The sequence below is a fragment of the Octodon degus genome, unplaced genomic scaffold (genome assembly GCF_000260255.1).
Source record: "Octodon degus isolate 3935 unplaced genomic scaffold, OctDeg1.0 scaffold00012, whole genome shotgun sequence".
In the NCBI taxonomy this organism is placed as follows: domain Eukaryota; kingdom Metazoa; phylum Chordata; class Mammalia; order Rodentia; family Octodontidae; genus Octodon; species Octodon degus.
Genome location: NW_004524588.1, coordinates 21,031,350 through 21,055,215, shown reverse-complemented (window position 1 = coordinate 21,055,215; position 23,866 = coordinate 21,031,350). Strand labels below are relative to the sequence as shown.

General features: G+C 43.2%; 1 protein-coding gene and 1 pseudogene across 5 annotated transcripts; one reads left to right on the top strand and one right to left on the bottom strand.

Moving 5' to 3' along the window:
* Positions 1 to 4,067: 4,067 nt before the first annotated feature.
* Positions 4,068 to 17,979, top strand: LOC101592230 (putative inhibitor of apoptosis). 5 transcript variants are annotated; one of them, XM_023709504.1, is made up of 8 exons: positions 4,068 to 5,086; positions 5,195 to 5,294; positions 7,586 to 7,664; positions 8,646 to 8,694; positions 11,436 to 11,678; positions 16,324 to 16,512; positions 17,185 to 17,226; positions 17,693 to 17,979. In XM_023709504.1, exons 1-8 carry the CDS (start codon positions 4,174 to 4,176, stop codon positions 17,884 to 17,886), a joined length of 1,809 nt encoding a protein of 602 aa, XP_023565272.1. In that variant the 5' UTR covers positions 4,068 to 4,173; the 3' UTR covers positions 17,887 to 17,979. The 5 variants fall into 5 exon arrangements, with proteins under 5 accessions (XP_023565272.1, XP_004626208.2, XP_023565274.1 ...); XM_004626151.3 differs by having other exon boundaries at positions 16,258 to 16,512; XM_023709506.1 differs by lacking the exon at positions 11,436 to 11,678.
* On the bottom strand, positions 13,461 to 14,848 carry LOC105741444 (annotated as a pseudogene).
* Positions 17,980 to 23,866: the final 5,887 nt, after the last annotated feature.

Sequence of the window (23,866 nt, the reverse complement as noted above, 5' to 3'; positions counted from 1 at the left end):
CGGGGCGGGCAGGGTGCGCGCGGTCGCCTCCTGGAGCCGGCGGGTGGCCGGAGGCGCCTGCCGCGTGCTGAAGGAACGGGCGCGCTGGACGTGTGTCGTTGGTGACTCCCGCTGTGGCGTCCTGCTTCTGCTAGGCCGCCCTCCGAAGACCTCACGTGGGTTTTCTAAGTTTTGACCGGCTGGAGCAGGTGGCACGGTATTGCCACGGCCCAGCGAGGAGGCGGAGCCGCCCGGGTTGCGAGGCAGGGTTCAGAGTTCGATGCCCAGAGCGGGCGGGCGCGCGCAGAAAGGAAACCGGTTGGCGGGTGGGGACACCCAGCTGCTGGGGGACCCAGGAAGTTGCCCTCCAGAAATGGTGGCGTAAGGGGAGGAGACTGCACATCTGAGCTCTTCTGAGAAGGAACTGCAAGAAAGGAAAGAGGGATTCCAAGCCAGCCAGGGACTGGAGCGTTTCTAAGAGGAAGTCTGCCCCAGTCAGTTTCAATTTTTTTCACTCGTTTTGTCAGAGTTTTCATTTTTGTTTTTGCTGTACTGGAGATTTTACCCACGTTCTTCGCCCTGAGCTACATCCACACACCTCTAAAGAAAAAAAGAAAAACTTTAAATTTTGAGACAGTCTCTATATTGCTGAATTGCCTAGACTGGGCTCAAACTTGAGCTCCTCCATCCTCAGCCTCCTACCACACTGGGGTTACAGGCATGTGCTCTGCTCTCCGTTTAATGTTTGTTTTTACTGCCAGTTTAATTTTAGGGTCTTCAGACAGGGCCTCTCAGTGTGTAGTCCAGGCTGGCCCTGAATCGTGTAAGCCAGGCTGACCTAAAATTTGGAATCCTGGCTCAGCCCCCGGAGCGCCATAATTAACGGTGTGCACCGCGGTAGAGGGCTGAGAGTTTTTAAACTTCACTGGTTTAAGGAGTAAATGACAGGTGGGGACGTGGAGACGTTCACTTAGACACAAGTTCATTTTGTTTGCTGCAAGGCAGTTGCTGGAGTGGAAAACAGGATTGAAAGAAAGTATTTGGCTGGGGATATATATATGTGTATGTATATATATAGCTCAGTGGCTTAAGCACCTGCCTCATAAGTGTGAGGTCCTGAGTTCAATTTCCAGTGCCAAAAAAAGGAAAAAGGGTATTTGTTTGCTTGCTTTCATTTGAAAGCTGAAGTAGACTTGCACGTGATTGTTGTGTGGAAGGAGAAGGGCCAGGAGAGGATGAGAGTTGAGGACATGAGGTGAGATAGAAAACGCAAGAGCAAGACTTCTGAGGTCATAGGACATAGGTTCCCAGAGAAGAGCTCAAGGAAGTTGTGAGTGGAGAGGGGGTGACTCCAGGAATGCTAAAGCGAAGCCTCGAGAATGAAATGCAATGCAGCGGAGATAGGGAAGGCAATAGAAGGGCTGCACGGGCTGCCCAGGGTAAGGTGGCGTCGTCGGCCGGCTGGAGACTAGGGGCCTGAAGCAGGGTCTTCTCCAGTGGCACCCTGGGAGGAGGTGGCAGGAGATGCTAAGACGGAGGCTGAATGAGCCAAGGTTTTTGTATGTTTACTGTGTGACTCTTGTCTATAGCTCCTCACATACGTGCCTTGTTTCTAGACTCCTTTAGACTAAGAGGGGCGTGAGGGGGTTTGCAAACTCGAATGCACTCAAGGCCAGGCAGGTGCTGGGAGCGAGAACCCAGTGCTTCTGTGAACAGAAGCAAGCTCTGTTGGCACACTTGATGTGGGAGAACACTCTTCCTTCCCACCAAGAAGTAGGCTTCATTTATGTTCTACAAAAATGGGTGTTCCTCTTTGTCTTTCATTTCTGTTACTTTTGCTAGGTGTAGTTACTACAGTGATTTTATGCGCCTGCTGATTGTACTGACACAGAAACCATAGAGCCGGCTCAGTGACCAAGCAGCAGGCCCCATGTGGGAGCCCAGGCGCAGTGCCCATGCCCTGCCTAGAGGGCACAGTGGTGCGGAGATGTACCCAATTGCTGCCAGCTGCTCTCTTTGCAAGTGTAAAATCTACAGAGCTATGGGAAGTTTCTTACATTTACAAAATGCTGGCAGTTAACTGTAAGCTTTAAAAACAATCAAAGGTGGTAGTACATGGCTAACATTCTGGAGGCAGATGCAGGACCATCTTAAATCCTGGGTGGTACAGTGAGAATCTGTCCTGGAAAACAAAACAAACAGAGCTGGGTGTGGTGCTGAAGCACAAGGATTGGTAATTTGAAGGTAGTTTGAGTTACATAGCAAGTCCAAATCTAATTTCAGGTACATGTAGCAAGACCCTGTTTCAAAAGAAAAAAAATCTAAAAACATTGTGACCGCAGGGGATAGTGGTTTGCAACTGTAATCCCAGTGCTCAGGAGGCTGAGTCAGGAGGATCACCATGAGTTTGTGGCCAGACTGGGCTTGCATAGTAAGGTCAAAGCCAGCTGGACCAGATAACTTGACCCTGTCTCAAAAAACAACAAAAAGTTCTCTCCCCTCCCCTCCCCTCCCCTCCCCTCAGCAAAGAGTAGGCTATACTGTTTAGTATCACAGCTAGCACAGCATCTTGGATGTAGTAGACAGTTAATCAACACTTAATTTTGGAGACAATAGGTTTTCTTTTTTGGTGTTTAGTTTAATTACACAAGCATGAAAGCAAATTAGTCACCACTACTAAGTGAGAAATACTCTGTTGAGTTTTATTCTGTGATTCTTAAAGGTAATAAAATTGATGCTAACTTGGAGCTGAAGCTTCAGGGTGGTGACTGCAAAGATCCCCAGAAGTGTGGCAGGACTAGATAAGTAAGATCTCATTACAGCCCGCCCTGGTTCCTCTCCTGCCCGCTGAAAGCAGCTGAGCCTAGTGCTGCCCTGAGGGGGTGTTGGCTGGCGATGCTTCCTGTGGCCCGCCCTGCAGGTCGACTGAGAAGGGGAAGATGGGTGCATGCACACTGCCTCCGGAAAGTGTTTTAAGAAAAAGGTGGTCAGGTTGCCTGTGTGAATTACTCAATTTTTAAAGTTCTTTCTATTTTTAACAGGTTTACAAAGGACACGATTCTACTTTTAGCTTTTTTCTAGTTTTTTCTATACATCAAATATCTCAAAATGGAGGCCTAAAATCCTAAAAAGGGACAGTCTAATCTTGGGAGGTAGTTTTGTGCATGAAAAAACAAATTAATAATTAATTAGACTTTTGGATATACTGTCCAAAGAATGTAATTATATGAGATGTTACTGTAATGATTTTGATTTTAAACTTGATTTGTGAAAGTAAAGTGCTTATTCTGGAGGCATGTTGTTAAAGCCCGTCTCTCACAGCTGGCTCATCAGTCTCCCATGGGTTTCTCTGTAGAGCTAAAAGATAAAGTACCTATATTTTGGTAAAGATTTTAAAATGAGTGACAGTTATCTAGAACAAAGAGATAGTCTTCTGCAGAATTAAGAGAAATAGTCAAATGAAGCCTTTGATCTATTAAGGGATTTCTGCAATGACAAATAATGTCAAGACCAAAACTTTATATAATACAAATTTAGAACAAGTAAAAAAGATAAAAGTAACAATTAGTGAAGAAAGTATCCACTGTGTAAAAGCCTACTGATATTTTGAAAGTTCAAATTTTATTTTGTTCAAATAGTCTGTTACCTCTTGATCAGGAGGCTGAGAATTGATGATTCAATGGTTAAATTTTGGGAAAGGAACAAACTTACTCAAAAATAAAATTTCCATAAAGAAAAACTGTGTAACAGTCCACAAAAGTTTTTACCATTGAGGAGAATGATAAAGTTAGGCACAATAACCTACTGCGAGGGAAGTAATTATTGATGGCAAGCTGTGATGTTTCTCCTGCTACTTGGAAACCAAGTGTTGAACTCGGCACCATGGTGGCCAGTCCTGGTAGAGAAAGCACCAGCACCTGTTGGTGGGTCATTGCTAGAACATGGTGGGGCACAGCTTTTCGTCAGGAAAAGATGCTGGCCTTGTGAGTCAGATACCTCATCTGCAGGTTGAGGGAATGGGGCAGTGCCTCCCAGGGACCTGGAACAGCTGCCACCCCTTCAGAAAGGGCTCCACGACCTGATGCACATGATGTAACCCTATGGGATTTAGGCCCTCACCAAGCTGAAACCCTAAGTGCACGGAAGAAATTTTTGATATTCAGCCCAATAGTCAAACTGATTAAATCAAAAGCCATGCACAAAACTACCTCCCCAGAGAAAGACTGGTCCCTTTTCCTCCCCATCCATTTTACTATGAATATAGTAGAAAATAGCATCTTCTTATCAAATTTGATGAAAAGTGCCAATATGTTTGAACTGAAGTACGACCTTTCCTGTGAGCTCTACCGGATGTCCACGTACTCGGCTTTTCCCAGCGGCGTACCTGTCTCGGAAAGGAGTCTCGCTCGCGCTGGCTTCTATTACACTGGTGTGAATGACCGAGTCAAGTGCTTCTCTTGTGGGCTGATGCTGGATAACTGGAAACGGGGAGACAGTCCGATGGAAAAGCATAAGAAGTTGTACCCCAGTTGCAGCTTTGTGCAGAATTTAACCTCAGTTAACACTTTGGAAGCTACCTCTCAGCCTTCTGTTTCTTCTTCAGTAACAAATCCCACGCATTCATCACTTCCAAGTTTGGAAAACAGTGGGTATTTCAGTGGCTCTTACTCAAGTTTTCCATCAAGTCCTGTAAACTTCAGAGCAAATCAAGACTTTTCTGCCTTGAGGACAAGTCCCTATCATTGTACAATGAGTACTGAAAAAGCCAGATTGCTCACTTACCAAATGTGGCCGTTGACTTTCCTGTCCCCTACGGATCTGGCCAAGGCAGGCTTTTATTACATAGGACCTGGGGACCGAGTGGCCTGCTTTGCCTGTGGCGGAAAGCTGAGCAATTGGGAACCAAAGGATGATGCTATGTCAGAGCACCGGAGGCATTTTCCCAACTGCCCTTTCTTAGGGAATCAGCTTCAGAACACTTCGAGGTTCACCGTTTCTAATCTAAGCATGCAGACGCATGCTGCCCGCTTTGGGACGTTCTCTACCTGGCCTTCAAGTGTGCTAGTCCATCCGGAGCAGCTTGCCAGTGCAGGCTTCTATTATGTGGGTAAGACACTTAAGTTGCTAATTTAAAAAAATCCAGAATGTTTTATCTTATGTATTTTAGTGGACAAATTGTATGCACTCATAAGCGTTGGTGGAAATGTACTTTTAGGGCACAGCGATGATGTCAAGTGCTTCTGCTGTGATGGCGGGCTGAGGTGTTGGGAGCTGGGAGACGACCCATGGGTGGAGCACGCCAAGTGGTTTCCCAGGTACCTGGAAATTCTCTTCACACACTCTTCTATTAGCATCCTGTGGGGTTTCTGTGTTTACCTGATAACAAGCTGTGAATATTCTGGCTTTGTTCCAAAGATACATTTGTGAGTTTAGAACAGGTTACTTAGAAACAGACTTGATCTTAGCCGAAAGGCCAAGAGGTGATACTTTTGTATATATTCATTGTAAAGTCACACATTATAGAAAAGTATAGAGAAAAGGAAATTGTCCAGTGACTGATACCCAGTGTCTGTCTGTCCCAGCATCTATGTATCTGTAACTATATCCGTCTGTAGAAATGTAGTTTGTTTGTGTGTGTGTGTGTGTGTGTGTGTGTGTGTGTGTGTGTGTGTGTGTTTGGTGAAACCAGGGATTGAACTCAGGCCCTTGTGCTTGCCTGTGAAGCGCTTATTCCACTGAGCCATCTCCCCGGCCCCTAGAAATGTAGTTTTACACAGCAGTAGGAAATCAAATTCAGTTAAATGTTATAAATAGTTCTGGACTTTTTCCCTCAGCACCGTCTGCACCGTGTTTCACTCAGTATTCATTCATTCTTCTTCAGTAGGGCTTTTGTATTGCCGCACACTGTTCTAAGTGCATACCAAGTCCCCTGTTGAACAAAGCAAAGACCCTCTGGTCTCATAAGCTCATTTTATAGCAGAAAAGGACAGATGATTAATAATGACTTAGTAAGTTACAGAGCATTTGGAAGCTAATAAATGCCGTGAATAAGAAGAAAGGGCTGGGGTGTAGCCCAGCGGTAGGGTACTTGCGGTGGGTTCAGACCTCACCACCAAGGGAATAAAAGGAGAGCAGCCTACAGGAATTCAGAGGAAGTTCTGACACTGAGTGGGGCAGTCAGGGTGAGTATAAATATGTCTCATCTGTTTCACTTACTAGCTAGCATTTTATTGTGTCTTACCATTTTGATTATTCTGTACCCTTGAATGCTGTCCTAGTTCATCTAAAACAGGCTACCGATAATCACAGTCTTCATAGTCAAAACTTTTGGTATTCTTTAATGTTGATCACCAAATTCAGTATTCTAACATTTTTATTATATACATTTGTATATAGTATGTATATAGTATTTTCATTTATAGCAACTTGGCGCTCCCTATCTTTTGTAAAGTTTTAAAACTAAAGATTATGAGGACCACCTGCAGGATTTTTACAAATTTCTTTCCATTTTGGTAGCTTTGAGAATATTCAAAAAGAATAGTGAATCTGCTTTGGTAATGACATGAATTCATTTTGCACTAAAGTTTTTTTTTTTTTTTTTTTTTTTTTTGTGGAACCTGGGATTGAACTCAGGCCCTTGTGCTTGGTAGGCAAGTGCTTATTCTACTAAGCCATCTCCCCAGCCCCTGCACTTAAGTTTGATAAAGGATGTATATTTCATAGAAATTGAAGCACTTGTGATTATATGATATTAAATGTCTTCAGTTTCCTCATTTTTTCTTTGTTCTCTATATCTTCAGTTTTTAAGACTATCATGAGCTGAGTCACTTATTTAGGGAACTTATGTATCTATGCACTGTTTTTAATGCACATATTAGGGTATTTTCAAAAGTCCAAGAATAATTGAAGAGAGCAAAGTGGTGACAGCCCTACTAGCTCCCAACATGCACTGCAAGGCTCCCAGAATGCACTGTGTCAGCCTTGGCAAAATGCCACTTGTGCGCTCCCTGCCCCCATCCTGCAGGCTTCATTGCAGTACCCTTCCACTCCCTTGGGCTGATAAAGACCAGAGTGGTGATAAGCGTGTTTATGCCCTCTTGAGATATTTACAGTCTACAAATGACTACATTTGCCCTGTTCAAATTCAGATAAACATTTAGGGCTTTCAAAAATTAGTTGAAGCATGATACATGCCTGAAGATAAAAATATAAAATTAACTAATTCTCTAAAACATTCAAACCACATGAAAAAAATACTTGTAGTAAGTGAAATGTTAACTGTAACAGGCAGCACATTAAAGAAAAAGTTTAAAAATTCACATCCCAACAATTTGAATCATATTAAGAGATATTTTATAGGTTAGGTTCTTTTAAAAAAAAAAAAAAAAAAAAACACTTTTCAAAAGATCAATAGCAAGGAGTTACCACAGGAGTAGGATTTATTCTTCAAACCTCATGTTTAGATTTAGTGATCTTAAATGATTCTGTGATTTGAGACCTTTAATCAAATTTCTAATGGGATAAATACAAGTGAGGAATTTATTATTAACTATTTATTTTGCTTTTACAAAATAATGCTTCATACTTTATTTTGTTTTCATTTCAGGTGTGAGTACTTGATAAGGATTAAAGGACAAGAATTCATCAGTCAAGTTCAAGCCATTTATCCTCATCTGCTTGAACAGGTGGGGAAGGGAAGGCATTGTCACAGAAATCATTGGTTACCAACAAAAAAGTGATCTTTTGTGAATTACAGAGGAGTGTTTTAATGGAAGGATAAAAAGTTATTTTAAACACACAGATACCATTTTAAAAACATTTTCCTTTTTTACAAAACTTAACGTGATCCTAGAAAGTACTATTTTTCTGGAAAAAATAGATTATTACTAATTTTCTAAAAATGATATTTGCTGTCTTTTTCTTCAAGCATTTCTCCAATTAAGTCATAATACCTAAACTATTTGAGGAAAATAAGTTAGGATAGTACCATTTAATAGTTCTGTTATGTAAGTTTTTTCTTTAAAAGAAGGGCTGAGGCTGGGGAGATAGCTCAGTAGATAAGCGCCTGCCTGGCAAGTGCAAGGGCCTGAGTTCAATGCCTGGTTCCACCAAAAAAAAAAAAAAAAAAGAGGGCCTGGGGATATAGCTCAGCAGCGCAGTGCCTGTCTAGTAAGCACCAGGTTCTGAATTTTATTTCCAATGCCAAAAACATAAAACTCTGAAAGATTTAAGAAAGAGAAATCCATTGTTTCTTTTAATCTTGGCAAAACAAGTAAAAACTTACATAGTAGGTTGAGGGTCAGAAGTTTCCTAACGATGGTCAGTGGCCTCCATAGAGGGTCTGATCTGTCCTGAAGGGTGAGTGTGAACTGTAACCAGAGGACAGGCAAGCAGATTGTCTCGGAGATGTCTGAAAGCCCCTTTCCTGCCCCCGTGGAAGCTCTCTTAGCTCATGGCCTAGGGAGTAACTTGGGAATGTAAGTGAAACACTGCTTTTGATTACAAACAGCTGCCAGAGCTCACGGCGGCTGCACACGAGCTGAAAACATCACTGGTGAGCAGGTCAATTAGGAGATAACTGAGTGAAGTAGGCCCACTGGCACATTTGTATTGGGATGGGCAGGGTAAGTTGATGTTTTAACTTACACACATGTTTTTTCCTGTAGCTGTTGTCCACATCAGACACCCCAGAAGATGAAAATGCGGAGTCACCAAGTACGTGTAAACGATGACAGTTACTGCTTTGAAATAGAACTGTTTGGTGTTGCTAAGCTTGAGCGGTGATAATTATATTTGTATTGGTGTATGATTTACAGTGCACCTTCCAATGTACTGCATATTAGAGTTGCCAGGAGAACTTTAAAAAATACTACAGATTTCTAGTTTAAGCTTCAGACCTATGGAATACAGTCATATGAGGGCAGGGCTTGGGTATTTGTATTTTTGGAGGGAGTCTTGGGGACTGAATCAAGGGTCTATAATTTTAACAAACAGTGTACACCTGGCCTAAACCTTGATCTGTTACCTGTCTCCCCTCCCCCTAGACAGACAGACAGACAGACAGATAGATAGATAGATAGATAGATAGATAGATAGATAGATGGATTGAGGCAGGGTCTCACAATGCAGACTGGCATTGAACGCACACATGTAGCCCCGGCTGGCCTCACACACACGCTGAGCCTCCTGCCTGAGCCTCCCAAGGGCTGGGCTTGCAGGTGTGCTCTGCCACTGCCACCACCAGGCCTGGCCCACCCCTTGCCCTTGAACCAGCGTGGGAACACGTGTACTGTGACATTAGATTGCTCATGTGTTCCTTCTCTGGAGAAGATAGGAAATACTATTTTTATTCTTTAACAGGAGGACTGAGATTCAGAGAGGCCAAGAGGTGTGTTCATTATCTGAAACCTAAGAGGGGATAAAGCAAGTTCTTGAACAAGTACTTCTGTTCCACTTGTAGTGTGTGATTCAGTTCAATAAATATTTATTGTGTTAGCTGTTCTGAGGAATAAAAGCAGGACATGCATGGCTGGTGCCATTGATCATGGTGGGGGTACTGACACACATGCAGATAAAGGGGATCTAGTCAGGACAGTGAAGTGAGCGAGGACAGTGCATGAGGACAGTGAACCCGCCTTGGAGGATGGGCAGAGGCTGCCTGGAGGAAGAGCTTGTCTTAGCAGAGAACCCAAGAGGAGAGGACTCAGTCGAGGGACAGGGGAGGAAAAACATATTCCAGGCGCAGGCACGGTAGCACATTGAGAGGAGTGAACGGAATTCTGTACCGGCAGAAGTAGGTGCTTTGAATAGATAATGGTGTGAAGCCAGAGGTACAAGAGTGGAGCACTGCAGGCAGCCTTTGACCCAAGAGGCTTCAGTGTATAACTTCAGGCTGGAATGCAGGATGCAGATATGAGACAACATGAGGCTGAGGGCCGGCAGTATAGCTCAGCGGACTAAGCGCTTGCTTAGCTAAGCGCAGGAGCCAGTGTTCAATCCGTGGCTCCGCTTGCCACGCCGGCCCCACCTCCGGGTGTGCTGAGCCTGCGATGAAGTCTGGGCGTGGTGGCACACGCCTGTAATCCCAGCACTTAAGAGGCAGAAGTCAGGAGGATCACTACTAATGTGGGCTATGTAGTGAGACCCTGAACAAAAAAAGCAAAAAACAAAAAACATGAGGCTGGGCTGGTGAGATGGCTCAGTGGTCTAAAGCACCTACTTAGAACAAGCTTAGCAAAGCAGAGGGACCGCGGTTCAATCCCCCAGCACCACATGCCAGCCAGCCCTGCCCCCTGGTGGGCTGAGCTGGCCACACACACACATGCACACACACACACACACAAATAAATAAAATTTAAAAAAAAAAAAACAAAGCATGAGGCTGAATAGGTGTACAGGGCCCAGATAGCATTTATAAGCTGTAGTAAAGTTGTTTGTGATAGCTGGGCATGATGGTGCACACCTGTATCCCAGCTGCTCAGACACCTGAGGCCTGAGGATAGCCTGGAAATTTTAGTGAGAACCTGTCTCAGAAATAAAATGAAAAGGGTATCAGGCATAGTGGTGCACACCCGTAATCCCAGTACTAGAGAGGCTATGACAGGAGGATCACTGGGAGTTTGAGGCTAGTCTGAGGCTAGTCACAGAGTAAGTTCAAGGTCAGCCTGAACCACAAAGCAAGACTTAGTCTCAAAAAGAAAAGAATGAAAAAGGGCAAGGTATGTAGCCTACTGGTAGAGTATTTGCTTAATGTGTCTGCAGGCCTGGATTCAGTCCCCAGTGTCACAAATGATCAAACAATATTTGGACCATACCCTAGCACAAGGAATCTCACGTGCTTTCAGAACTGTGGGACAAGTCAGGTTTTAAAAGCTCAGTTCTGATCCTGGGCTAGTTCCTCACCCCTTTTGTTATAAATTAAAATGAGGTCAGGGCAGTGATTAATTCTAAAATTAGCATAATAATCTCAGTCTTTCATTAGAACTCAGTACACCAAGCACAATTAAGTCCTGTCCCTGCCCACACCGATCCCCTAAATGCATTGCTGAGAATTGCTGGGAGGAAGCAGCATTGTGGGAGCCACTGCAGTAGTAGAGGCGAGAACTGGCGAGGCCCTCTGAGGAATACCTGAAAACACATACCTGTTTTGGAAAGTTCATTGGTTCACTCAGTGTAGGGGATGATGAGTCTCAGGTCTAATAGGAGATAACCCCTGATGCTGTGTTTCCTTCTCCTCTCAAATGCATATCCAAGTAGGGCAGATAATTCAGATTTTAATTTAAAAACAGTATTTCACACTTTTATTCTAGCGATATCACATATATATCATTTTGAATTGAACAAAAAATTGTGTAAAATAGTATATGTCCATGTTCTATGTTTTCAGTATTGTAGGAACTTTCCACTTAAAAAATGCACAGACTATCCTAACGTGTCAGGTCCTATGTTCCATGTAGTTGTTCATTTTGGGCCTGGAGAGAACCAGCCGGAAGATGCCGTCATGATGAATACGCCTGTTGTAAAAGCCGCTCTGGAAATGGGCTTTAGTAGACACCTGGTAAAGCAGACGGTTCAGAGTAAAATCCTGACCGCTGGAGACAATTACAAAACCATCAGTGATCTTGTGCTAGATTTACTTAATGCAGAAGATGAAATGAGGGAAGAGGCAAAAGAAAGAGCAGCCGAGGAAAAGGAATCAGGTATGGATATGATGGCTGTGGTTTCCCTTCTGCGCGGCTGTGCCAGCGCTGTGTCGGTTGCTGGACACATGCACAGCAGTGAGCCAGATTCTGAGATTGCTTTACGCTCAAATGCATTGGAGTTGGTTATCACAGTGAAAGAGTGTGTACTGAGAGACAATGATGCTTCCTTCTGTTCTTCTATTCGTACATTTACTCTGGGCAGTGACTTTGTGCGCAGTTACTTAAGGCTCAGTTTTGATCCTGGGCTAGTTCCTCACCCCTTTTGTTGTAAATTAAAATGAGGTTGGGGCAGTTATTAATTTTAAAATTAACATAATAATATTGGGTTTTGCATTATAAATCAGTGCACCAAGTACGATGAATTCCTCTCCCTGCCCACACCAGACTGAATTCCTTCTGAGGGTTTGTTCAGGGACGTCCTGGCATTCTGTGTCACGATGTTTCAGGATAAGTTGGCCGTGACCTTGCACCTTAGCTCTTGCCAGCCCGGTCCCATGGGGTGCTCTGAGTGCTGGGATGGCTCTGGCCTAGACAAAGAGAAATGCTGATCTCTCGCTGCCACACTTGCCCAAACACAGGCCATGCCAACAGTGCCTTCAGCACAGCTCAAAACAGACTGCCTCTTCACAGGGTCTTCCTCTTCCCAGAAGGTGTTGGGGGGGGCAGAAGAGCTGTGTCACATGTGACAGTTTACAACTCTGTCAGTATTGACTTTTCTTGCTGCCCTTAGCCCATCCACCTGACTTTGTCTGCATGGCTTTTTGATTTATCTGTGTGTATCTCTGACCAATCTATACAAATGACAGTCCACATTGCCTGTATCAAAACTCAGGAAAGAGCAAAAAGTTTGCTCTTATCTTTGTCTAAGGCCATCAGGATAATTGAGAGTCAGATTGTGTCCACTCCATTCAAGGATAAACCTCTCCGGCCCATGGAGAGAAGCTTACCAGAACATAGCAGTGTAGCATACACATGCTAAAATATAGCAGTGTAGCATCATACACTTGCTAGATGTAAATGACTCAGTTTATATGCCTGTACTACAGCAGCCACGTAATTCAAGTTAATCGTCACTTAGCCTGAAAAGGAAAAGGCTTTCCTTTTCACTGTGAAGACTGGATGAGTGCATTCTCCCTGTGGTCTGCTCAGTCTTAGCCTGTGGTTGTCAGCCAACAGCTGCTTAAAGAAAGCACTCACTGCCAGGTCATGATAGACCCTTTAAGTCTAAAACCATTCATCAGTACAAACATTTGTATTTCTTTCATTGGAAATCAATCAAGTCTCCAGAGATGACTCCAAGTAATAATACACCATACTGTGACTTGCCGTGTGAGAGAGCTCCAAGTGCCTCTGCCTCACCCTGTCTCCTCTAGCTGGCGTACTTTCTGTACTTAGTGCGTGCTTAGGAAGTACTGTTTGATGAGTGAATGATTTAGGTGAATGATTACCTTACAGTTTCCTAAGAACAAAGAGTGGTTAATTTCTTGACAGTTAAAAAGGGGCAAAATTTTTCCAGAATAAAATAGTAATACGCTGCAAAAGTATATTCAACTCTTCATAACTTCTAAGCTACAATACATTGTATGACTTCAAAATGAGACTTGCCCAGCTAGTAGTAGGCAAATCATATGAATTTCAGGGCTGCAGCCGCTCCCAGGTCGGGTGCACGCCTGGCATGCTAAGGCAAGGAGTTTGATCCTCAGCACCAAAACACAAGTTATAGGTTGAACAAAACATAATTGGACAAATGCATCTTAGACTGAAAAGATAACATATTTCATGACTCCCAAAATCAATGCAATAAATAACGAATTAATGTATTTTTAATATGTTACAAGAGAATGGTATCTAGATGTCAATACTAAATTGCATTTAAAATTATAGCGTTACTAACATCTATCATATTAATACCTAAAATAGTGCAAGTCAATTGACAAAAATGTTACCTTTACAAAATATAGAAAAGGGGCTCTTTCCTTTTGCCCAAGATACTGACAAACTCATAGAACAAATTAAAAGTAAAGCACTAGCTTGTACCTTCAAAAAACATTAAAAATTTTATGAAATGTTCAAGAAGCTCTAAAAGAGAATGATGCTTGTGTTTTCTTTAATTTCCAAAAAGCCAAAATACTCATGAGACACTATTCAATTTCTTGACTCAGAGCCAAAGAACTACTATCTATTTCTTTGTGGATTTTGATCATGTTCTCCATTTGTAAACAAACTGCCACACCAAACAAAGATTTAAGAGAAACACCAAACAAAAGTTTAAGAGAACTAAAATCTTCTCAAATAGCTATGAGCTTCAAATAGCTATGCATTCTCTTTAAATAACTCGGTACTTTAGGAACAACATAAAATATTATACTACTAAGCCAAAAACATGTCAAATGTTCCCACAGGATATACAGAAACAGAATTGTTGAGTTTCACAGGCCATAAGCTAAAGGAAAGAGCTGGTTCCAGGAGCACAGTGCAAGTCTGAACATATCATGCTTTTTGTGAGGCTTTCCGTAAGTCAACATAGAAGTTGGTTAAGGTGCTTGCCATGGCTGTATCTACTGCAGACTGAGGGATCATTCCACGCAGATCTGTCTGAATATACCCTGTCAAGAGACTCTGATGTGGATTGTCTTTAAGTGGAACACAAAACCAGCCACAGGGATGATTAAATCCACGAACAAACTCTGGCCTCTTCACTCCAGTCAAGACTTATTCCACAGGATAAAAGTCCTTCTTGATAGCCCACGGTGTAGGAGAAATCAACGAACTCCCTTGGGGAAATTATATCCCAAAGCTGACCGGCAGTAGTGTAACGCCTCACACAGCAATTCTCTTCAAAGTGCTTCACAATATCCAATGAAGTCATGAGGCGGTCCCAATCCAAGCGGAAAGGCCCTGGGCGTATATGGTCTATTATGGTATTGACTACATCATCTACAACACCTTGGGCTTTGTAGAGATATCCATTAAATTCTTCTGAGGCTTTTCTCCAAACTGCTACATCTTTCGTTTTCTTTGCAACTTGCCACTTATCATCTTCAATGTTATGGTACACTATCAAGGTGTTTTTAAGTTTAGTCGAAAAAGAAGCAACATCAGGCAGGTCTTCCATTTTTTTCTGCTGAGACTGCCGGCAGCTCCGAGTGAGGCCAGACTCACCAAGCAGTTCCGCCAACAACCAAGATAACATATTTCAACACCAAGTACAAATTATAGTTTTTATTTTTTAATGTGTTATTCTCCACTGTGGATGATTTGACAGGATATATTGTTCGAATGTACCAAGCCTGTGGATATAACTTTTTTATTCCTATTCTTTAAATTACTGAGGCCTAGCTTTCTTCCCAACAGTTATTTATAGAGCCTTCATTTTGGCCAGGCACTCTTCTGGTCCTGGTCCTTTCCTCGTTTATTCTCAGAGCTGCAGTTACCTTCAGAATGGGCGTCTCTGGCCTTGTGCCAGGCACCAATTCCTTGAAGTCAGCATATCTGTCACCTACCCGTCCCCTCCCCTGAAGTAGGTCTTCAGCAAGTCCTGCTTTTGTTCTTGCGTTACAGAAATAATGTGGTAGAAAATAAAAAGTCAAAGCTAAATTGTAGAAACAGCTTAATGGCCCCTGGCAAGCTAATGGCAATTAATAAACGTAGGTAATAAAATCATAGTTTCAAAGTATATATATATATATATATATATATATATATATGTATGTATATATATGTATATATATGTATATATATATATATATATATTTTTTTTTTTTTTTTTTGCCACTGAATACAAATCTAGATCTTAAAGAGCAATAAGAAAAATCCAGTACGACAAGAAGGTAGTCATTGACAAATAAGGTATACTGTTTAAAATGTGGTAGTGCCTGTTTGTGCTGTAAATTATTTAGGTAGTTGTAATATGTCTGATCTAGGGAAATAATTAACATTTCAACTTAAAATAGAATTTACAGGGCCAGGGAGATGGCTCAGTAGAATAAGTGCTTGCCTGGCAAACGCAAGGGCCTGAATTCAATTCCCAGTTCTGCCCCTCCCCCCAAAAAAAGAATTTACAGAATATTTTAATATTGATATTTTAATATTTTAATTCTCCTGATTTTACCTTTTCCCACAGTGATTAGCTTGAATTAAGATTTCAATTTTGTTTGACCTTAGCTTTCATTTGGTTCTTGGGTCAGTGGAAGGCACTACAGACAGCTGCAGCAGAGGTCACGGACCTGCCTGCCTCAGACTACGTTCTGTCAGTGTGGTGTCCTTTGGCAGCTTACCTGTCTCACTGTAGCTTTCTTTCCTCATCTGTTCAGTGAGGGAGTTAGTACCTCCTTCAGGCTTCTGTGAAGGTAACATGTATGTAAAATGTGTAACACAAGTGTTCAGGAGTATCCATCCTCCTACTTGGCATTATGACAAGGCACAGAGAAGTAGGTAATCCCAAGCCAAACAGCCAGGATCAGTGCCTGATTGTGGGGTAAGGTGGTTTTCATTCGTGTGTATATGGAGGTGTGGAAGAGGTTTGTGAGCACGTTGAACATGTTTGTATTTAGTTCTTTCTTTTTTTTTTATACAGAAGATCTATCATTAATCCGGAAGAATAGAATGGCACTTTTTCAACATTTGACTTCTGTAATTCCAGTACTAAACAGCCTACTAGATGCAGGAGTCATTAGTGAACAGGAACATGATGTTATCAAGCAGAAAACGCAGGCCTCTTTACAGGCAAGGGAACTCATTGATACTATTTTAGTAAAAGGAAATGTTGCTGCCACGGTATTCAAAAACTCTCTACAAGAAATGGACCCAAAGTTATACAAGCATTTATTTGGTGAGTACAAGAGAATTATTTTGAGATCTTTCTAGGACAGTTGAACATATACTCATAAATAATTAGTGATCATAGAAAATAACTTGATCTAATTCATAAGTAAGTTAAAGGCTTCTGTTGCCTTAAAATTGTGAGGTTTTGGCTGTGTGTGTGTGTCTGTCTGTCTGTCTGTGTCTCTAGGGGTTCAACCCCAGATTCTTCACACAGAGCCACATTCCCAGCCCATTTTATTTTTTAAAGATATAAACCTTTTTTTTTTTTTTTTTTTTTTTTTTTAGGCGGAACTGGGGATTGAACTCAGATCCTTGTGTTCGCCAGTCAAGCGCTTATCCTACTGAGCCATCTCCCCGGCCCGCCCATTTTATTTTTAATTTTGAGGCAGAGTCTCCTTCCTTTGTATGGCTGACCAAACTGGGCTTGAATGGTGATCTTCATGCCTCAGACTCCCATGGTGCTGGGATATTAGGCACTTAGAATCCATTTAGAATTAATGGGGTAGCTGTATCATAATTTTAACTTTCATATTAATTGAGTTTTTCTGAAGTTTTTTATTTCAAAAAATTTTATTTACAGTTTGTCTGGTTCCCAATATAATTTTGTTTAAAACATGCAGTTTGTGGCCAAATAGTAACCTTATTCCTCACAGTAATACTTCTTGTTTTTTTCTTTTAGTACAACAAGACATAAAGTATATTGTAACAGAAGATATTTCAGGTAATAGTATTAACAGTTTATACCAGTAGAAGGTATTATTTTTATTTTCTTTGAATTTCATTAAGAAAAAGAGCATTGCTTTTTACTAAAAAGTCTTTTTTTTCACATGGTGTTTATACACCATGGAGCACTACTCTGCCATAAAGATAAACTTTAGTCATTTATAGGAGATGAATGCACCTTAAAACCATGATGTTTAATGAAATAAATCAGACACACTGCTTAAATAACACATGGTTGCTCTTATATGAGAAAGGCAGAGTAAAAATAAAGAGCAAGATAAAAGATGGACTACAGGAACTGGGAGAGTGTTCTCACAGGGGAGGGAGGACAGGCCTACAGGATGGCAGAAAGGGAGTTAGGAAGCAGGACGTGTTGTGTGGGCATACCGACTCCACATGAAGGATGCCGACGTCACGCGCTGCACTCATGTGCCGCTAAAGTAATGACCCGATTCTTTTCCTAGCTTTACCGATGGAAGAGCAGCTGAGGAGACTCCAGGAAGAGAGGACCTGTAAAGTGTGCATGGACAAGGAGGTGTCCGTGGTGTTCATTCCCTGTGGCCATCTGGTGGTGTGCAGAGACTGTGCCCCCTCTTTGAGAAAGTGCCCCATTTGTAGGAGTACAATCAAGGGTACAGTGCGTACATTTCTTTCATGAAAAAGAACTTTTTTAAAACTAGAATTAATGGATGATGTGTATTACAATTTTAACTTTTATAGTGACTTGTTTGCTTAAAAACTTTTATTTATTTATAATTTGTAAATTTTTATTTTATACAAATATATTTATATAAATAGATATGTCTTAGTCACTTTCCTTATCCCTGGGATAAAATACCTGGCGCCTGCACTTCAAGGAGGAGAGGTCGATTTCAGCTGAGGCCTTGCATGGTTTCAGCCCATGCTCAGGAGGCTAAGTACAGACTTGGCACGGTGGGAGGACCTTGGGAGCCAGAAGGCAGAGAGCGGGAAGCAGGGACTGGCCAGGAACGTGGCCGCCCAGCACATCCTCCCTTCAGGCGCCACTCTGCAGCAGCAGAGGCAGCTGTTTCGCCCAGCAGCACATGGCTCCAGTACCTGACCAGGCCAGTGAGTTCCAAGCCCCACTCGTGAGCCTCGGGGAATGTTCTGGGTTCACAACATTCCATCTGGCCCGCGGAGAACTGCACATCGCTTTGTGTGCTTCTGTCATGCTGAGGATTGAACCCAGGACCTTGTACATCACAGGAACGCTCTCTACATTCTGTCTCACCCCAGAGAAAGAGTGAGCTCCATCCTTGGCCCCTTGCATATCTCCTTATGCACAGTATGCTTAGCCCATCTCTTAAGAGTCCCCAAAGTTTTAATAACTCTACCTGCAAAGTCTGAAGTTCAAAGTCTTCTCTGAGACTCAAGGCAAACTCTCCTAGCTGTGAGCACCTGTCAGACTCGGAAAGTGAGCACAGCCCATGTAGATTGGCACGCGATAGACATTCCCCTTCCAGAGGGAAGAAGTAGCAGAATAGAAGGGAGCGGAACCAAAATGAAGCTGGAACGCAGCATGGCAAACATGAAATCCTGCAGCGCACATCAAGCAGCCAGGAAAATGGTGGCAGGATGAGAGTCCCCAGGGCTTGGGTAGCCCCTGCCTGTGGTGTTGGTGGTTATAGCCCACATGGTCTCCTTCTTGGCCTGCTTCTGCTCACTGCCAGTAGCATTTCTCAGATGTTCCTGACTTCTCCAACTTCCTGGAGTCTCCAGAGTACTTTTTTACTTCACACTCTCAGGGGTACATTGCTTGGCCTTCCAGGCTTTTAAAAAAAGTTTTATTTAACATGGATGTGATTTAGGTATACATAACAGTGATCACATCATCATATGGAATGTTATGTCTTGGTTACTCTTTTTTCCCCTCTATTCCTGTCCACTCCTTTCAAAATCCTCTATTCCTTTCCCCTCCCTATTCACAAAACTTTTCATGTTATGTTTTGCTTCTGATTATTTTCTTTGCCTTCGTTTTCTCTCACCAGCCCTAGTTCCTTTTCTTTTTAAACAGTTTCTTCCTGTTTCTCAATATTTAAGGGGCCAGGGAGATGGCTCAGTGGAATAAGCGCTTCCCTGGCAAGCACAAGGGCCTGAGTTTAATCCCTGGTTCTGCCAAAAAAACCAAAAAACAGTATCTAGTGTACATTTTGGTTATTTACAATTTCAGTTTCCTTCTGGTGTGAGAAACATGTATAAATACAGCACTAGCACGTGCGTCTGATTTCCCTTGTGATTATGGTCTCCAGGCCCATCCATTTCTCTTTAAATGTCTTGATTTTACTCTTCTTTATGGCTAATATACCCCATTATGGTTTTTGTTTTGTTCTGTTTTGTTTTTGGCAGAACCAGGGATTGAACTGAGGTCCTTGCGCTTGCCAGGGAAGTGCTTATTCCCCTGAGCCATTTCCCCATCCCGTTTTTTTTTTAAGAGAACTTTTTTATCTGCTCATTGGTTGCTGGCATTTGGGATACTTCCAAGATCTTGCTGTTACATCCTATGCTACTATAAACATGTGTTCCCATGTACCTCTGTGGTATGATGCTTTTAGTTTTTGTGGGAAGGTACCCAGAGGGGAATGGGATTGAATGGGACCTCTAATCCTAGGTTTTTGAGGAATCTCTATTCTAATTTCCACAGTTGTTACACCAACTTACACTCCCACCAACAGTGGAGAAGGGTCACCCCCACACACATAGCCCCTCCAGCATTTGTTGTTAGTTGACTTTTTGAGGATAGCTCTTTCTCTGGGGTGAGACAGCTTCAGTGTTGTTTTAATCTGCATTTCTGGAATGACTAGTGATGTTGAGCATTTTTTCATGTATCTATTTGTCATTTGTACTACTGACAGGCATCTGTTCATCTTAGGTGCCCATTTTTGGACTAGGTCTTTGATTTTGGAGGGTTTTTTTCTTTTCTTTATATATTCTAGATATTAGTCCTTTTTATGAAAACAGATGGCAAAAAAAAGTTTCCCACTCTGGGTTCTCTTCATTTTGTTGGAGACTTCTTTTTCTGTGCAAAAGTTTTTCTTTTTTTAAAAATAGTTCTTGTTTTCTTTTTTCTTTTTTTTAAAATTTATTTATTTGTGTGTGTGTGTGTGTGGCCAGCTCAGCCCACCAGGGGGCGGGGCTGGCTGGCATGTGGTGCTGGGGGATTGAACTGTGGTCCCTGTGCTTTGCTAAGCTTGTTCTAAGTAGGCGCTTTAGACCACTGAGCCATCTCACCAGCCCCTGTGCAAAAGTTTTTTAACACGATGAAATCCCAGTTTTCGATTCCTTTTGATGGTCTCTGTGCGATCCAGGCCTTCTTTTGAAATCTGGGTGGGAGCCCTCCGAGACCCAGGACCCTTGCATGCTGCATACCCATAAAGCTTACACCAAGTGCATGACGCCATGGTTTGCTGCCAATTTGCTCATCATAAAAGGTCCTGGCCGATATTTTTATCACAGTAGGCATGTCAATAAGAACAATGCACAGCTGACCTATCTGAGTAGTTTTATGTGGCCTGGAGCCTTCAGGTAAAAGATTCCAAAGAACCAGGATGAACTCTTCATTTTTATACTTAGGTTCAGTGAAGGAGAAGCAGTAGGTAGAAATGTGATTGGGCAGAAAGAGCGAGCTAATGGCTATGGTCTGTTCAGAGCACGTGGCTCCTCAGCGGTAGCAGTTCTTGCACTTGCCTGCCTGCCTTCCTTGCATACTAGGCGAGTGCTCTGAGCTGCACCTTCAGTCCTTTTTTATTTTTTATTCTAAGACAGGGTTTCCCTAAGTCATGCAGACTGGCCTTGATTCTCATGCTTCAGCCTCCCAAACACCTGGGTTGCCCCCACATGGATTTTAATGTCAAACTCTTACACAGAAAGGTAGAGGAAAGTTAACAATTCTAGTTTTTATGGCTGGCTTTGGGGAAAACGTGTTTTGGTTTCTAGGATTGACTTTAGGGAAGAGGAATTCTGGTTTCTACTCTGCGGCAGAGGAAAATGAGCAAGGAGGGTCAGGAGAAGATCACAAACCATGGCAGAGCCCTACATGGTGGCTTTTGTTTTCTGCATCCCCACAACTAGAATGTTTTTTGTTCACTCTGTCCTTGGCAAATTCTTTCATGCTCTTCAAGGTGTCACTTTCTCAGTGTCTCTGTGACCTACCCCCATGCTTGTCTCTGTAATGGGCACCTTCTGTCAGGACATATCACAGTTTGTATTTAGCCACTGGTCTGTTGAGTGCCACGTCCCGTTGTCAGGATCTTCACCAGTGTGAGAGCCCCGTGTGCTGTTGACCCCATGTGCCTGGTACTGGCAGAGACCACAGAAGAGGCGCTCACTGAACACAGACGGAGGACTTTCGTGGGCGTGCTGAGTGTGTGGGGATTTCTCCTCCTTCCATGCCACCACTGATAAAACACAAAGCATCATCATTGATAACATAGAAGCACAGGCCAAGTTCTGAACTCCTCTAGCTATTACAAAAGATCTTTAGTGGATGAACGATAAACCTGGCTCAAACAAAGTGGGACTTTCTATGGGAGAAGGCGTGGCAGTTCAACTCGGGAAAGTGTATAGCAAAGGCATCCATGTGGGCCCTGGAATGTAAGTGTTATTAATACACTGATGTTTATGGAACTTACTTTGTACAGTCTTTACATGGCTTCGAGGCTTGTGATTTAAGAGAGATGGGAAAAGAGTGCCAGCTTTGGGTTCAAATCACAGCCAAAACCCTTGAGCAAATCAGTGAACATCTCTGTGCCTTTGTATGTTCTATCTTGAATATGATTATTTCCTGGAAATTCACAGGCAGGTCTATTCCTAGATGTAGTGGATTGCTAACTGGTGGTCAGTGTTCACCCCTCTGAATTTAGCGCGTTTGCTGGGTATGGGTGGCCCAGCTGAGCACTGTTGCCAGCAGGAGGCAGAACTGGAGAAGCTGGTGAGATGCTCTTAGGGAAACTGTTGGGAGCTGCTGGTTCTCTTGGGCTGTTCTGCTGGAGGACCTTGCCATGCTGGCTTTCCTGATGAACCTGGCTGTTCTTGGAGGAAGAACTTGGGACCTGTTGTTGCTGGAATGGCTCCGGTTCATCTTGGGGCGCTCTGGTCCTCATCTTGAGCATCGCTTCCTGACTTTGGAGGGAAAGATGACTGTCTCAATTACTTTTTACTTGTTTCTGAGACAAAATACCCAACACCCAAAATGAAGGAAGGGTGGGGCCGGGGAGATGGCTCAGTGGAATAAGCACTTCCCTGGCAAGCGCAAGGGCCTGAGTTCAATCCCTGGTTCCACCAAAAAAAAAAAAAAAAAAAACAAAATGAGCAAAGGAAAGGTTTATTTAGCTCACAGTTAGTGGAGGTTTTAGTCCATACTCTGCTGGCTCCAAGGCAGATGGCAGCAGTTTACAGTGGCTGAAAACAACCAAGAGCAGAGGAGCAGCAGCAGCAGCAGCAGCGGCGGCGGCTGAAAACAACCAAGAGCAGAGGAGCAGCAGCAGCTGCAGGGTCTATCAAGCCTCTCTCCCTTCCAGCTCCCCATCTAGCCGGCTTCCAACACCTCAAGTTGACACAATGTATCAAGCACCAGGTAGTGCACTGCTCAGCCTCCTGGAGAAGCTTGTCACAGTGGCTCTCCTGATGGGAACTCAGCTTTTCTCATCACTGGAGGAGCTCGGGACCTCACTTGCTGAGGATGGCTGTGGTACCTTTGGGGGAGCTCTGGTTTTTTCCTGGCTCCAGTTCAGAGCCCTCATTGCTGAACAGATCCTTCATCCCGGTGTTGAGGACTTTGTAGCTTCCACCACTGACCTTTGAGCTTTCCAGTGCAGATCTGTGAAGTGGGCCTGCATGAGAACCTGTCGTGGGCTCGAGGCCTCCAGGTTGACTCAGGGGCATTGTTATGTGCTCGCTCTACGGCTTTGGCTGGACTCAGGCAGGATATTTGGATTCAGGCCCTCAGCTGAATTCTGTGGTTTTTAGTGTGTGGCCAGATTTCCACCCACTCTTTGGAGTTGCCTTGTTTTTGGTCTTTTTTGATTTTACTGTATTTTTTTGTTTTTTTGTTGTTGTTGAACTTTTTTAGGAGTTTATTTTTTGTTTTTGGTGCTGAGGACTGAACCCAGGGCTTCCAGCTTGCCAGGCAAGCATTCTACCGCTGAGCCAAATCCCCAGCCCCTCCACCCACCCTTTGGGGGTGACTGTAAAATGTTATAAAATGTGTCCTGTATCATATTGTTCCCTTTGCAAAAACCCCAAACCATGACACTGGACTTCTATCAGCTTTTTGGAATTATTTTTTTCTCCCTTGATAGGAAATACACATAGAAAGAACAAAATCCTTTCTTCCTTGTGTTTGCTAGCATAACTTGTATCTCCCCACTTAGGATCTGGGGGCCAAGAAAAAAGAAGTTGGGGCCACAAGGTGGCAGCCGCAGACGATGGCCTTGCGGCATGTGGGAATCGGGAGGGTGCGGAGCAAGTCTGTGGGAAGGCTTTGCCCACAGCGGTGGAGACACAGCCTAGGAGGGAGGTAAGGCGCTCCCTGGCAGGCCCAGGGAGCCGCAGAGGAGGGAGCTTTCCAAGGAGAAGTTGCCCAACAAAAGAAGTTTCTGGGTCTCCACCGTCCAGGATTT

Excerpts from the sequence above, each read along its gene's own strand:
- LOC101592230 (XM_004626151.3), top strand. The coding sequence starts at position 4,174 with ATGCACAAAACTACCTCCCCAGAGAAAGACTGGTCCCTTTTCCTCCCC. Across the intron at positions 5,295-7,585 it reads CACGCCAAGTGGTTTCCCAG|GTGTGAGTACTTGATAAGGA; the intron begins GTACCTGGAAAT and ends TTTTCATTTCAG. Across the intron at positions 7,665-8,645 it reads ATCCTCATCTGCTTGAACAG|CTGTTGTCCACATCAGACAC; the intron begins GTGGGGAAGGGA and ends TTTTTCCTGTAG.